This window comes from Pygoscelis adeliae, unplaced genomic scaffold, assembly GCF_000699105.1.
Source record: "Pygoscelis adeliae isolate BGI_AS28 unplaced genomic scaffold, ASM69910v1 Scaffold42, whole genome shotgun sequence".
NCBI lineage: Eukaryota > Metazoa > Chordata > Aves > Sphenisciformes > Spheniscidae > Pygoscelis > Pygoscelis adeliae.
The window spans coordinates 8298473-8312866 of NW_008824283.1; the positions used below are offsets into that span (position 1 = coordinate 8298473).

At 39.8% G+C, this 14394-nt stretch overlaps 1 protein-coding gene across 1 annotated transcript in view; it reads left to right on the forward strand.

The window, feature by feature from the left end:
- The window catches only part of SPIRE1 (spire-type actin nucleation factor 1), a 125228-nt gene that overhangs the window by 107623 nt on the left and 3211 nt on the right, over positions 1–14394 (forward strand). The window contains exons 10-13 of the mRNA XM_009318579.1: positions 1735–1898; positions 6443–6533; positions 7414–7556; positions 13733–13870. Of these exons, the coding sequence (XP_009316854.1) occupies positions 1735–1898; positions 6443–6533; positions 7414–7556; positions 13733–13870 (536 nt within the window). The remainder of the gene's footprint in view (positions 1–1734; positions 1899–6442; positions 6534–7413; positions 7557–13732; positions 13871–14394) is intronic.

The window sequence follows — 14394 nt, forward strand, 5'->3', positions numbered from 1 at the left end:
CATGCTGTACTCGCAGAAATCTAGGAGGAAAAAAACCCCATGACCTATAAGCCATAGTGCTAGTCAGGACACCCATTAGCAAAGCCTTTGAAGATAGGAACTAAGGGTTAGAGAGTCTAAGTCTTTGATTGCAACTCTTTGTAGGGAGGACCTGAAGGCAGTAATAACACTGTAGTACACAGATTCATAGGCTTGGAATGTCACTATGACTTTAATAGTCCAAATAATCACCTTTTCTTATACTCCTAGTTGAAGGTATGATTTATAGAGGAATACATCCCCTGTCCTTTCTAGCTCAGTTTCCAGCATTTAACAATAGCCTAATTAATTCTTTATATATTGATTTAATTTATTCCTCTTCTTATTCCTTTTCAATAGCTGCTCCGGTGAGAATGTTGTAAAACAGACCTACTACTGCAACTGAGGCTTTGTCTAGACTGTGTAGTTTTAACTTAGCTAGTGCAAGAACATCTTTTATCAATGCAAATTGTGTTGTAGTAGCAGTGACTGTGTCTGTTTATACCAGGGCAACTATGTAAGTAACTCCAAATGATGTGTGAGTACGTACATTGTTGGCACTGGGAATATCTGGGTGATATCATTTCTCTGTCATAGTCCTCACGGTAACCTAAGGTATGAGTCATTTGACCTTCTGTGCCTCTTTTCACCACATATAAAAATGGGAATAACAACTCATCATTACCCTAGCCTTAAAATACCTGGAGGTACTTTGTTAATACAAGACTGAGGAAGGAGTCCTATAATTACATGGGTAGAAAAGCACATTTGTAGAAAAACCAGATGCTAGGGCATACATGCAAATGGGAGATTAAAAGCTTCTCTTCCTTCTCCCTCCGACATAATTTTCTTCAGATTGGAATACTGCACTCCATACTTTTACAGGGATAAAACTGATTTATCAGACCAAAATCTAAGCTCTCCTAAAATATCAAAGCCTACGTCATTATCTTAATGTCTAAACTAAGCTAGACTAAGCACAGCAGACCCAATGCTTATGTTATCCGAGATGCATCTTCATTGCACGCTGGCAGAAATCCCAAGTAATTTACTCAGTGGAGTTACATCCTTGTAAAACTCATGTAGATGAAAATAGAGCTGGAGTCTCATGTTTCTGCTGTTACATGAAAATTTGACATCACAGACATATTTTTAATACAAATGACCATGCAAGCCTAAGAATTGTGCATATTTTTGATGAATGGTAGTTATTTAGCTCATTTTCATTCCTTTTCTGTATACTGCAGAATAAAGTGTAATTCTGTCCTCACAGGAAAAACTAGGTTTACTCCATGCTAAACTTCCTAATTTCTGTATGGCTTTGTCTTCAGATTACTGGAAACCCACTTGTCCAGATCGGTTGTGCATTCTTCTGATACTTGTTATATAGTTAATTATAGACTATTGAAGGAAGAATATTCTGGGGTTTAACACAGGATTATTTTTTTTTTAAGTTGATTGGTGTTGGTCTGAGGTTGCTTTTTAGTATTGTGCACTGCTGCTTTTTCCACTGCTTTCATTCTTTCATATTGCTTCTGTACCACAAGCCACTGCCTGTAGTTCTCTGAGCAGTGTATTGCTAAAGTAAAATAATTGCACACATATAACTATCACAATATTTTTTTTTCCTTTTGTGTGTATTGCCCTGACAGTAAGATTTGAGAAGGCGAAATAAAAATTAGGTCCAAACACCAATTGTTCTCTTTCTTTTGCTAGATGTATCTACGCCAGAGGCTGGAAGAAAATTAGTGGATGCCTCTGTAGTGAACGGTGGCCTGGCACCACAAGGAAAACAGAATGGGGCCACACAAGTGACAGTACAACGCAAGAGACTCCTTAAGGCTCCCACGTTGGCTGAACTTGACAGCTCAGATTCAGAGGTAAAAAATCAGGACACAACTTGCTTCTCAATTTGTCAGAATTGAGTCTTATTCCTTAATTTGCTGAACTGATCAGCTGAGAAGTGACTTTGCAGATTATCAACTGAATTTTCCATGACTGCTTTGTCAGCCCACAGAACTTCAAAAATATTAGATCAGACCTCAAAAATGAGAATATTCTTTTAAAAGGTTAAATGCTAATTTTGGCCTTAAACCCAGTATTTACTTATTTTTCTAAATGCCCAGTATCTGTCCACAGTGTATATGTAGCAATTACGCTTTTGGGGAATGCAGGCAAATGTGTTGCACCCTTCTGGCACCCATGCAGGAGCTGTCACTAAAGGACTCAGATGTGAGGCCAGCCTCACCATACCAGCTGTTAAATAAAGAGCATCAGCTGTGCCAGAGGGGTTGCAAGTTGGTACAAATGTGAGTGCATTAGTTTGCTATACAGGCTTGGGAAGTAACACCCAACAAATGTTTCACAGATAGGGACAAGCAAATACCACTTAGATGGAGAAACAACTTTGAATCCATCCTCTCTCAAATGGAGAGTTAAAGATTTAAAAAAGCATAAAAAGGAAAAAAGCTTAAAAAAGCTCTCTAGCTTAAAAGCTGCATTATATATGCTCCTCAAGAAGTACCAACATTACATCCTCAAGAATGAGCTTTGTCTTCTGGACCGGTAGTATTATTAATTGAGTTTGGACCTTTCTGAAAAAAAGAAAGGATCTGCTGTCTGGAAAGCACATGCAGGCAGGGTTTATTCAGAGAGGCTAATTTTAGCCTGGGGAAGGCAGTCTTCCCTGACTCTCTTTCTCTCTGGTAAATGGGGAAGGAGGGGTTTCCTGACAGGGTGCTTACAAAGGCGTCTAAGCTGAAAGATAGGAGGCTGGGGAGAAATATACATGGGGAGAAATTTTATCTCTTTGCATGCTTTCTTGCTCTGTGAAAGGTTGGCCCTCTTTGTATTAGGGGTTATCCTATGGGTGACTTGTGTGGGTGCATAATTTGGTGCATCTATTCTGAAAGCAGAAGAGATTTGCATTCTGAAATCTCTCAGCAGTCTTTAAAATGACAATAGAGGCTATATGAGGTTTTGTGAATGAAGCTGGGCAGGATGCAGGAATATTAAGACCTGTCAATGAGAGTTGGATCTTGAACTTAGAGCTTCCCAGCTTGTAGCTCCGTGCATCCTGAAGCTAATGCAGCATGATATTTCACATGGGAAAATGAGCAGAAGTCAGTAAAAGAAAATTCTGTAAAGGGAAATGTGAAGTGATTCTTGTAGGAAGGAAAAATAAGATGTCTGACTGTGACTATTGATTAGGGAATACTGTGTAGGCAAGCAAAGTCATATAGCTAAGCTCTGGAACATAGAGCAAAAGATAAATTGAAAATAAATCAGCCACATCAAGCTGTCACAGAGAACAGATGCTGTACTGGTTTGAGTCAACAGAAGTAGCTGGTGAAGCAATTAAGACGATAAAGATGCTCAGCAGACTACTGGTTGGGGCTCAGGAACAGTGCTAAAGTAGTGTAAATAAATAAACTGAAGGGAGTTTGGGTGAAATTTTTGGAGCTCACGAAGGGGGTGGGACAAAGAACATTTGAAGAAAGTGAAGATTGCTCTGTCAAAATGTCTTCTTTCTTTCCTGACTTTTACTTTGTATGTAACACACAGAAGAGCGTATGTGTTGTCTTGATTGCTTATAAATTACTTGGCCACCTCTTTGCCTGCAATTTGAATTGGGCTTAACCTATTTAGAGTTACTCACTGGGAGTTAAATTATGACTATGTTCTGCCCTAAATTACAGGCTGCAAATATCTGCACTGCTGAGCTGTGGACCTCCAAAAGAGCTATGATGCGGAAGCATTTTCTTCCCCCTGCATCCCCTTTGTTCTTCTCTCAGCTGTGTTGTGAGGCAGACTATGCCCCGACACTCAGTGTTGCCAGCCAGAGGTGAAAGGGAAGGTCTGATACAGCCCTGTGCCCATTTGCTGGCAAGGATTAATATTGTACAAACCATTCCTACTTTCTGTCCTTGCTTTTTTCTGCATCGCCACTAGAATCACAGTTTCAGAGGGGGAGCGGGAAGTGCCATTTTGCTTTGTGTGGCTAAGAGACGTAGCAATCTAACTACTTGCTACTAACTACTAACAGTAGCAAGTGATTTTTTGATACAGATATAAAAATGGTATCTTCCTAATAAGGCTACAGCTATCCAGACAAAAATCATGTCAGTAACATATTCAGATGTTTTAAGGTGATGCCTTTAAAGCTGCAGCTTTCTCAGTCCATGTAAAATTCTAATCGTTTAGAGCTCTGTGGAGCCAGCGCGCAGTCCCGGATTTTGGGTTGATCCAACCTCAAATGTAAAACGTCAGATAGTCTACCGTAATAGTCAACAGTTACTGTATTGATATGAAGAAATTCATGTGATGGTTCATCAGTACTTCCTACACAAGATTTCATTCTCAAAAAAGCCTTCTGTGTTTGAGAAATCGTAGGGCAGTAATAGCATTTTCAGTGCATGTGTTTGTGCGCAGAAAAAGTAATTTGAAATGACAAACCAGGAATACCTGTTGTCTAAGTCGGATGATATGTCAAATATAACATACTCCTGGCTTCCATTCTCCCTGGGTTGGTTGTTATACTGATTATTTTTTATACTTAGCCTATTGGCTTTGACAGTTCATTCCCTCTCATTCTTTAGAATAAGAAGTGTGGAATCTTTCTTGTAGGTCTTCACCATAGAGAAGCCCCTTACTCTCTATTTCTTTTTCTATTTCTAAGTGTCCATTTCTTTCACTCTGTTTTTTTCGAGGCTCCTAGGCCACTGGAATAGCCAGTGTTCATCCATTACTAATGAAGTAACTGGAAATCTTTCACAAAAATGGGAGCAAGATGGACACATCTGTGTGCTACCTCGTTTTGCAACATGTGACTGAGATATCATGTCCATCTCAAGTTCAGAAGTGGAATGAAGAATGGTCAATAGCTATTTCTTTCCATTGAAAGGTGGCAATTAGCAAAATTAGATAGACATGTGAAACATTTCTGTAATCCCTATTTTACAGTTTTACATTACAATATATATAGGTTTTTGATATTTTCAGTTGTGCATCTTGTTTTGTCTGTCTTCTCTCTGTGCCAGTGTTTCAGACACAGGAAAAATGGAAGGAAAAAGGAGAACAAAAAAACGCCAGAAAAGCATGTAAATAAACTCAATGCATACACTGTTGCTTGAATCATGATTTGATTCATGATTTTGTTCATTTGATTCTTGAATCATGATGATTTCCCATCACAACTGTTTTGCAGGGTCACACTTGATATGTTAAAGTGAATATATTGTTTGGGGATCTGAGCTGGTTTGAGTCCCTTTGCAGAATACTGTGTTGTGGCATGTACGTGGGAACAGCATACATCACAGTGTCCTCACGTACAATGCATACCCTTGGGCTAAGCATAAAGTACAGATCACCTGATGGGAGTTTGTAGAGGCCTCTGTCCTGTGATGCATGGTGCTCATTGAGGTGATCCTGCCAGCTTTTCTTTCCTGACTTGCTGTTACCAAAGAAGGCAATCTTTCAGCCAGTGGAGGTTTTCCTGCTTGCGGTTCACGTAACTAAGGAAATCTGTGAAGAGAAGCTCAGCCACTTGCTGGATTTTAGAGCAGGTCACTTGTGTTTGATCTGTAAATCTTGACAACTTAAATGATGTAAGTCTCCTTGGTTAAAAGCATTCACAATAGAGCTAAAGAGCATTCACACTCAGTCCTTCAACTCTGTTCCTTTGGGAGGCTCCTCTGATGATCTGTATCTTGCTGGTATGTGGTGGCTGAAGACAGAGGTTTTAGGTGAAAGCAAAGGATTTAATAATTTGGGTGGCATAATGCTTTAGGTAGCTGTAAGGTGTTAGTCAAAGCCTGTTTCACTTTCATTCATCTTGCAGGAGTTGCTCTGGGCTGTTGTGATGAAACATGCTTCTATAATGAATGAGATTTCTTTTAAATACAGAAGAAAGGAGAAGCGCACCGGGATTAGGGATTAGAGAACAGCGCAGTGGAGATCAGATTAATTTCTCTTTACCTGAGTCCCTTGTATGAGTGGCTCTCATTCCTTTGGAGACCAGAGAAATCCAAGTGCTGATTCCTTGTGAGTGTGAGATATAAAGTTGAGTTAATGTATCTGCTGTAGCTGCAAATCCTTAGAAGTCCTTGAATACAATGAGGAAAATTAACAGGTTACAACGGATTCACGAACCTCTTTCTGATCTTGTTCTTTCATGTGATAGTTAAATACACTGAATTCCAACCACGTACCATTTATTCCAGTTTTTAAAAAAATTGAGCGTTGAAAATTCCATTTACTCAGTGCTGTTTAGAGTCAGTGTTTTCTCAGGACTTCTTCTAGGGCTTTGAGTGATTGAATAGTGCAAAATACCTTTGATAGCTTGTGATTTCTGTGTGCGAAGAAGCAGTAAGAGAAGAAAAAACAATCCCCGAGGAATTCTGTTTCTTTTCCTCTTGCCACACAGGAGGAATCAGTACACAAATCAGCAAGTAGCAGCAGCATCTCCCCCTCACAAGTGGAAGACCCCTCTCAAGAAGGCACCAGCAGCAGAAAGAGTGAGTTTTGATGAGAGAGCCTAGTGGCTGCTTTTACACACTTCTGTTGTCTTTCGTTCTATGAACTTTGAAACTTTTATAGAAAGCTGAAGCCTAGTGTTGTTAATGCAATAAATCTCTAAAGCTGAACCCTAGAACCTGCTGAATAGGTCAAATGTGATTAACAATTGGAAGGCATTAGCCTACACTATATGTGGATATCTTTGTGAAACAGAAGGTGGTTTCCTATTTCAATTTGATGTGGAACTGTAGAGGAAGTCAGAAGTGAACGGGGGTTAGTTTAGCTAGTTTAGCTCATCTCATAAAAGAATTTGTTGCTGCAGAAACATATTCTAACCTAAGACCACTTTAAATGTTTCCTGCATCTCTGTCACCGTGGCAGTGAATGTTCGTGTTTGAAAGACACATAGTAATCACCAGGATTTCTCATAAGTACTTACTGGGAAGAGGGGAGGATCAGTTCTTTTTTTCAGGCACAGTTATTGTAGGCTTTACTGTGTAACAATATCTTTCTTTTGTTTCAAAGTGTTTCAGTTTCACTGGAAAGGTTTTGTAATGAAACGTGTCATCTGTGCATGTATTTTCTGTGCACGATGGTGAAATAAGTAGAATAAGCCAATACCCTGAAACACCGAATTTATACACAATGGTAACTGGACAGTAGCGTGCCTGTATTCACTAGTTTTATGAGTATTCCTATTCTCCCAATCTGGAAAATGTGATGATACCTGTCTTGAAGATGCTCTGAGTATGGATGTGTAACTTCAGCCACCAGTAGTGGGAATTCTAGCAAATCAGTGGCTGGTTTAAGTACTGAGCAATGTTATCCAACAGTCTGTCTTACAAGAACTAATTTTTTTTATACTGGTTGAATCTTTAGTGCCTCCAAAGTTCTTGCCCATATCATCTACACCACAACCTGAGAGACGGCAGCCACCTCAGAGACGACACTCCATTGAAAAGGAAACACCAACCAATGTGAGACAGTTCCTACCACCTTCAAAACAGAGCTCCAGATCACTTGTAAGTGGAGTGGGTGGTAGGAGAGAGAAAAAGAGGCATGCTAAGAGTATAATGAAAATTAAAACTTGGCTTCAGTGTGATTAGAACTTTACTCAAAGAAAACTCCTCAATTCAGAAACAGCCCTTGGCTACTAAAGACGTTTTGAAAGCAAGATTTGAATTTTGTCTCTCTAGCATATTTATCCAAAATCCCAGGTACAGGTGCCTCAGAAAACATTTGCACTTTGATTAGGACTCTGAGTAAAGCCACGTGCCTTGATTTTATTTCAGAATGTTACCAAAACAGACGAACTTCACCTTACTGATTTTCCATTTGAATAGAGACAATTCCAAAGCAGTGGATCTATTTTGGGATTTGGGGGAATTTTTTACTTGTTGGAAGTATTTTAGTTAATGGCTGAATTAATGGAATCGTTTCTTTTCTTCCCACCTTAAGAACTTGTGTGGTAATGTTTATACATGTGAAAGCTCTTTCAGTAATCCAAATCAAGGTTTGTCTGTGTTGCTTTGTTGAAGTTACTGGGCAAAAACCTGTATTGCTGCTTGAAAAGAAAGTACAGTACATTTGATCAATTAGCTTTAATTGAGAGCTGTTTTCCAACAGAGTATAAACAGCAAAGGGTATGAAATCTTGGTTCTTTTATGCTGACATACTGATTAGTGCTTTGTAATTTCATGCAGGATATGTTCCTCGTCTCTTTTCCTACCAGCAGGGTTTCAAAGTATGCCCCATGAGGTGCTGGTGAATAGGGAAATCGATAAACACATCCTAGTTTTGAAAGGAAGGGAATATTCAGTCACCCCATCTTGTAGTGCAGTGGCATTAATGGGCTTTGAAGAGTGTTTTTGTTGGCCCAAGAGATGGTGGCCAGAATCCAAACCTATTAGATGATGAAGCTGAATGGTAACAAGAAAATAATCTCCAAATATTCCCACGTGCTTCCTCCTCTTCTTTTCAGAGGGTCTGCTGGATTTTGTTTATTATATCCTTCCAAGTAGAATGTAGTTTCTCATTGCAGGTGAAGGTCAGGAGTAGCATGTTGATAAATGCACAACACAAGTAGACTACTTCTGCCAAAGTGAATCTGGAGCAGAACATATTGCACCAGGACCAAGCTGGAGGGTTCCTTCAGCATGCGTTTGAAGACACTATCATATAAAATGGACTGCCCTGTCATCACCTGCTGCACTCACTATACGTGGAAGCACAAGCTTTATTTTCTGATAGGCCCAGAGTCATTCACAGACGTATTGTTTAAAGGGAGGAGGGGAGAAAGCATTGTATGTTATACTGAGGCATTTGCTCCATCGCGCTTTTAGTGTATCTAAACATGTTACATCATAATACTGATCTCGTATCATGTGTTTGAGGGGATCATGCGACTTAAAATCTTATATATGAAGCTGTTATTTTAAATAGGTCAACCAAGTTCTTAACAGGACCTTTTGACCACATATGTATTTTCCTTCTGTCAGTCTGTTCGCTGACATATGCCTAAAAGATATATACAAAATAAAACCATTGCAGAAAAACTAATTCAATTATTCCGCTCCCCCTTAAAAATACTAAAGGAAAGGGGAGAAAAAGACATTAGAGATAAGTCAGGCTAATGTGGGAACACATGGGAAAGGTTTTACTAGTTTCTTTTGTGCTTGGGGGTTTTTCGGGTTGGTTTTTTTTTAATCTTCAGAGCACTGTCACCTAGCTTGGTTTTGGCTATGAAGTGAGAAAGAAGGAAAATCAGTCGTGAAATGACGTTCTGTAAATAAGAACCTATTTTATTTGATGCCTAGAGAGCTAGTTCTTTAACTTGGTAATAGTGCCCTCTAGGGTGTGACAGACAACTCCCACAGGACTTTTGTTTTTGGTTTTGGTAGATGGTTTCTGATACGCTGGCACTGGCCCAGTTCCACGCTTTGGCTTACTGCAAGTCTTTCCTTCCCCAGAGAGATGCCAGCTTCTTTCAGTGGCTGTGCCAGATGCTGCATATGTAACATTGCCGTTCCTGCAGCGAACGCTTCTCGATAAGTGTAGAATATTATTTAATTTTTGTTTGACTTCACACTTCTTCATCCCTTCCTCCAGGATTGATGGAGTTTCATTTCTTATCACCTGCTCCTGTGACTGCAGTTTCTCTTCAAGGTGAAAGAGACCTCGTCAATAAATAGCCCTCAATGCCAGTGAAAACAGGCAGGGGTTTGCTACAGTCTCTTAGCAGGATTAGCAAGAAACTGATCTGTCTTGCATACTAACGACGGTTTTGTGAACTGGCATCTCATCAGAGTTAGACCTAAGTAGGTGGGGAGGGGAAACAAACTTGGAAAAATGCCAAACATAGTCCTTTTGATATGTCACCCTACCAGTGCTACATGGACAGGCAGGGCAGCTCAGTGATTTTGGGGGGGTCAGCCCTGGTGGTGTGCTTGCTGTAGTGAGCTGACTTGGTGCTTAATCAGTGAGATGAAGCCAGTGTCCTGAGATGTACATATGGATGCCTTTGTAGTCTGTTTGCTATTATCATCATCATCATCATCATCATCATCATCATTCTTTTTTTTCATGACCCAGAGGACCAAAGCTAATGGTTTTGTTTATACACAGCATTCGCTTCTCTGCTTCCTATCTATCATTCAGGTTCCTAGGATAACCAGTTTATTTCCAAGGATGACTTTCAGACCACTTTTTTCAACTATGCAAACAGCTTCTCTGCTCAGCTCTCATCCCGTTGAAGCAGCCATGTGTGGGGTGGCAGGGGCTATGTACTATCTCTGTGAGAGAGCTTTTGCCAGCAGGTGGAAACCCGCAAAGGTTTGCCTCTTTTCGCTGGCTTTGGAAATCACCTTCACCAGCATGTTCCCTCCTAGGGGAGCACTTCCTAAGCTGTGGCAAGAATAAAGCTTAGGCTGGGAGATTGCACCTGATTGACATTGATTTCAATGTGTGTAGGATATTTGTGTGTCTTCAATCACCTCACGGGGAAAAGAAATCAGTTCTGAAAGGACAGCAAACTAAAAATGCAACATCACAAGATTATCAATGGGACAGACCTTAAATGTTACAGCACATGAAGATCCCACAGCAAAAATCCAGCAAAACTATTGTAATCCTTGGACTATGTTGAAAGGAGTAAGGTTTTGTGTTTCTAACAAGATACACTATGTAGAATGGAAGGGCATTTGCAATTCGTTTTACTTGAAAACGTACATACAACCGTATGGTTGGACCTCAGCACACTTACATATCAGAACTTTCAGAATAACTAATAGCTATGTACCAGGGAAGGCAAATCCACTGGAAGGAAAAACTGAGTCACTTACCCCTATGTAGAATTGAACATTAATAATTTAATTTTTTTCCTTCTTTTTCTTGTCCCAACCAATAAGTGACAGTGTGAAACCTGTGCAGGAGAGTTTATAGCTGAGATATCCAGCTGACTTCTTAGAAACTTTTAGTCTGCAAAAGCAACAAGAGTTTAGAGTGCTTGACTAATTGTGAATTGCAGAATTTAGAGACCAATCCGGCACTTGTTCGTATTGCGAACTACTAGGGCAGCTCATTTGAATGCCTAGTGACATCCTTTAATGAGAATTTTTACAAGGAATATGTTAGTGTAAAAATGTGTTAGTCATAAGGACCTATTAGGTGTGTGTATGCTGAGAATGACCTACAAAGCACTTTAATTCACATTATGGATATGAAATTCTTACTACCTGCTTTTCCTGAGTAAAAAAAATTACACATATACACCTTAAGCTATCACGGTATATATAATAAGATCGCACAGTCAAAGTGTTAAGCCAATTCTCATGAGGATCACGGAAACTTCAAGTTCAAAATAGTATTTTTAAGTAAGATTTTTTTTTCCCTTTAAAAATAAGAATACTGACTTGTCTTCAGTAATAAAATGAGTATTGAGTACAATTCCAGAAAATCAAGACCATTCAAACCACATTTTGTCTTTAGTATGTTCTGTTGTATGCAAGTGTTGCACAGAGCTGAAGTTCTCTCACTTGGAGCTGCCTAACTTGTGTGCAGATTATTGTTGGGAGTTTGAGCAATAGCTCCAAAGCATCATTGTTTAATGAAGTTTAGTCAGAGCTTAGCGTAATTTTAATTAATTTCAATGCCTTAGAGCTAGTGTTGAAACAGAAGATTTTCTCGTGTACTTATTTCTATTCCAAAAAGGAAAAAAAAAAAAAAGAAGCCGTTTTCTGAAATCAGTATAATATTTATCTTTCATTTAATGTTGCATTAACATTTTGTTGTCCTTGTGTAACCTCTGGAATTAAAACATTAGCATTTAAACATGTGAGCATTTTCTATGTTTCCCCTGTTGCCTGCTAGCTATTTCTATTTGCTTTAGTGATAATCATTTTCGATTGGTACAGCAACAGGCCCACACTATTCCTCTAGTACCTGCTCTACACCTATAGCAGATCCGCAGACTTTCTTCAAAGGAGCAATATTCCCTGACGTCATCGTTCTGTAAATTAAAGGAATGGGCGTTCATGAGGGGGAAGGAAGAGCTTCAAGTAAGAACTGTATTTCTAAAGGACTTAAAGCTCTGATTGATTACAAGCATTCAGCCAGCCTCATTCACCTTGGACAGTTTCTCTCAGTCTCCCACGATGCAGAATCGAGGTTTTTTGCTGGCATTGTGTGCATCACGCTTTCCCACCCACTTCCTCTCCCGTCTCGCCCCAGCCTTCAGCCGTGCCTTCTCCATAGCGAGGCAGTTGCTATGGGAAGAACCCAGAATGAAACGCTGAGAGCTGCTGGTTAGCTGTAAAGTTGCTCATAAGGAACAGAAGTTACTTTGTTTTGGCTGTGCAGTTTTACACCTCAGAGCAACTTGCAGTTGCTTTTGATGTAGCTTGTTCTTTCCAGAAAACTGGTGATTCTATACCCCAAAGGTTTAGCTGGCAAATCTAACAAAGTTAACTCAATTCTAGTCTTTTGTGGGGTACCTTAAACAGAGTGAAGTTTCTTTGTGTTCCCTTTCTAGATAGGTAAGACAACAGTTTTTAAAAATGTGGTGGTTCCTAAATGCTAATGTTTGCCAGGTCTGCAACGTAGAAAGATTTTCTTTTTAATCTAATGGAAAGACAAAACAGACCTCTGAGTACATGGAAATGGAGCATTTCCCTACTAATCCGATTCATCACTTCAATTTGTAAACGAGATCTCCAAACTGTCAGCCACGTCTTTGTGTTTGCAGGAGAAATTTCCTTCATTTATTCAGAGAGCATTACACGTCATTGTCATTACCGCACAGTAGCCCCTCTGGGCTGACTGAAAAGGCTCACTAAGCATAAAGCGATGGGAGTTCCCACAGAGGTTTCTGTCTTTCTGTTGGAAATGTATAATCAACTACAGGGCTGGAGTACAAATTGGGTTGGTGCTTTTTATTCTCTGGTACCAAATTCAGGAATCCTCTACTCAGTATTCTCCTGAATGCTGTAATCCAGAACAGACGCAAAATTTTACAAGTGGGAAGTTGTGCTGTTAGTCTCTATTGGAGTCACTGCCGTTAATAGTGCAACACTGGGTAAGCAGTTCTCCTGCTTTATATTTGAAGATTATTCTATAAAGCTTAAATTGCTGCTGTTACTTTCCTGGGACAGAAAGGGAAACTTTTCTGCCTGAACTGCTGTAACTTTTTATAGTCTTGGTGGGATTCTGATCATGTGAGCACCAGGGTGTGGTACCACTGAATAAAAATTTCTGCTAGAATGGGCTACTAACAACTTTCCTTGGCCACTCGGGGCACCACAGAGTCTCAGAGAAATTGCGTATCTTCAAACAATATAGTTAATTTGGCAGATGGTATTACTATTACCTTTTCCCTTTCAAATTATAAACCTGAACGTTGATTGGTTTGAAACAGATCTTCATAGTAAAAGACAAACGGAGAGAAGGGTCAAGTGGTTTGAGGAGGAAAGTTTAAGAAAACTGTCATTGTTGTGAAGGCTGAACATCAGAGCATTTAGATCACGCTTACGCAGTCTCCGACGGTTTGAAACTTATGTGATGCCCATGAATGAGCCAGTGCTATTCCAGTTTGAAGGGAGAAACCCTCTATTTCTGGAGTTACTAACCAGGTGGCTGGTTGTCTAGGTTGAAGCCTGGAAGAAGCTATTTGGCGTTGAAATAATATGGGGTTTTTGGCTTCCAGGAGGAGTTCTGTTACCCGGTGGAATGTCTGGCTCTGACAGTGGAGGAAGTCATGCACATCCGTCAGGTGCTGGTGAAGGCGGAGCTGGAAAAGTACCAGCAATATAAAGATGTCTACACTGCTCTCAAGAAAGGAAAGGTAGGGCTGGGTCTGTGGAGGCTCCGAAGCTTATTGAGGGAGGCTGGTCGCGCAAGCCTCCCATTTACACATTTGTTTCTTACCCTGCATTGGAGAAAAAGAAGGAATATCCATCAAACTCCCCCAAAATGTATAACACGTGGGTCAGCTTCCTTGAATGATGTGCAGAAACATCAAAACTTTTCATGGCAATACCTTATTTGTTTAGATTGTCTATAAAAATGCAGTAGCATTTGCAATTATCAGAGCGTATCTGTATGTGTATGTTTTAAACATCATTGACTAAAGTGATTTCTGTCCCCATGCTTTCTGCAGTATTGCTTAGCATTTCTATTCCAGAAAATAGAATTACAGCTAGCAGTAGGAAATTACAACAGGTTTTTCATATGAATCCTCACTATCAAGCAGAGAGGGAATGGAAGCCTTCAGAGAAGTCAGACAACACGTGACCCCAGAAGGAGGTTTAATATTGGAGAACCCATTAACTAATGCATTTTTTTCTGTAAACTGCAGATTGGGAATTG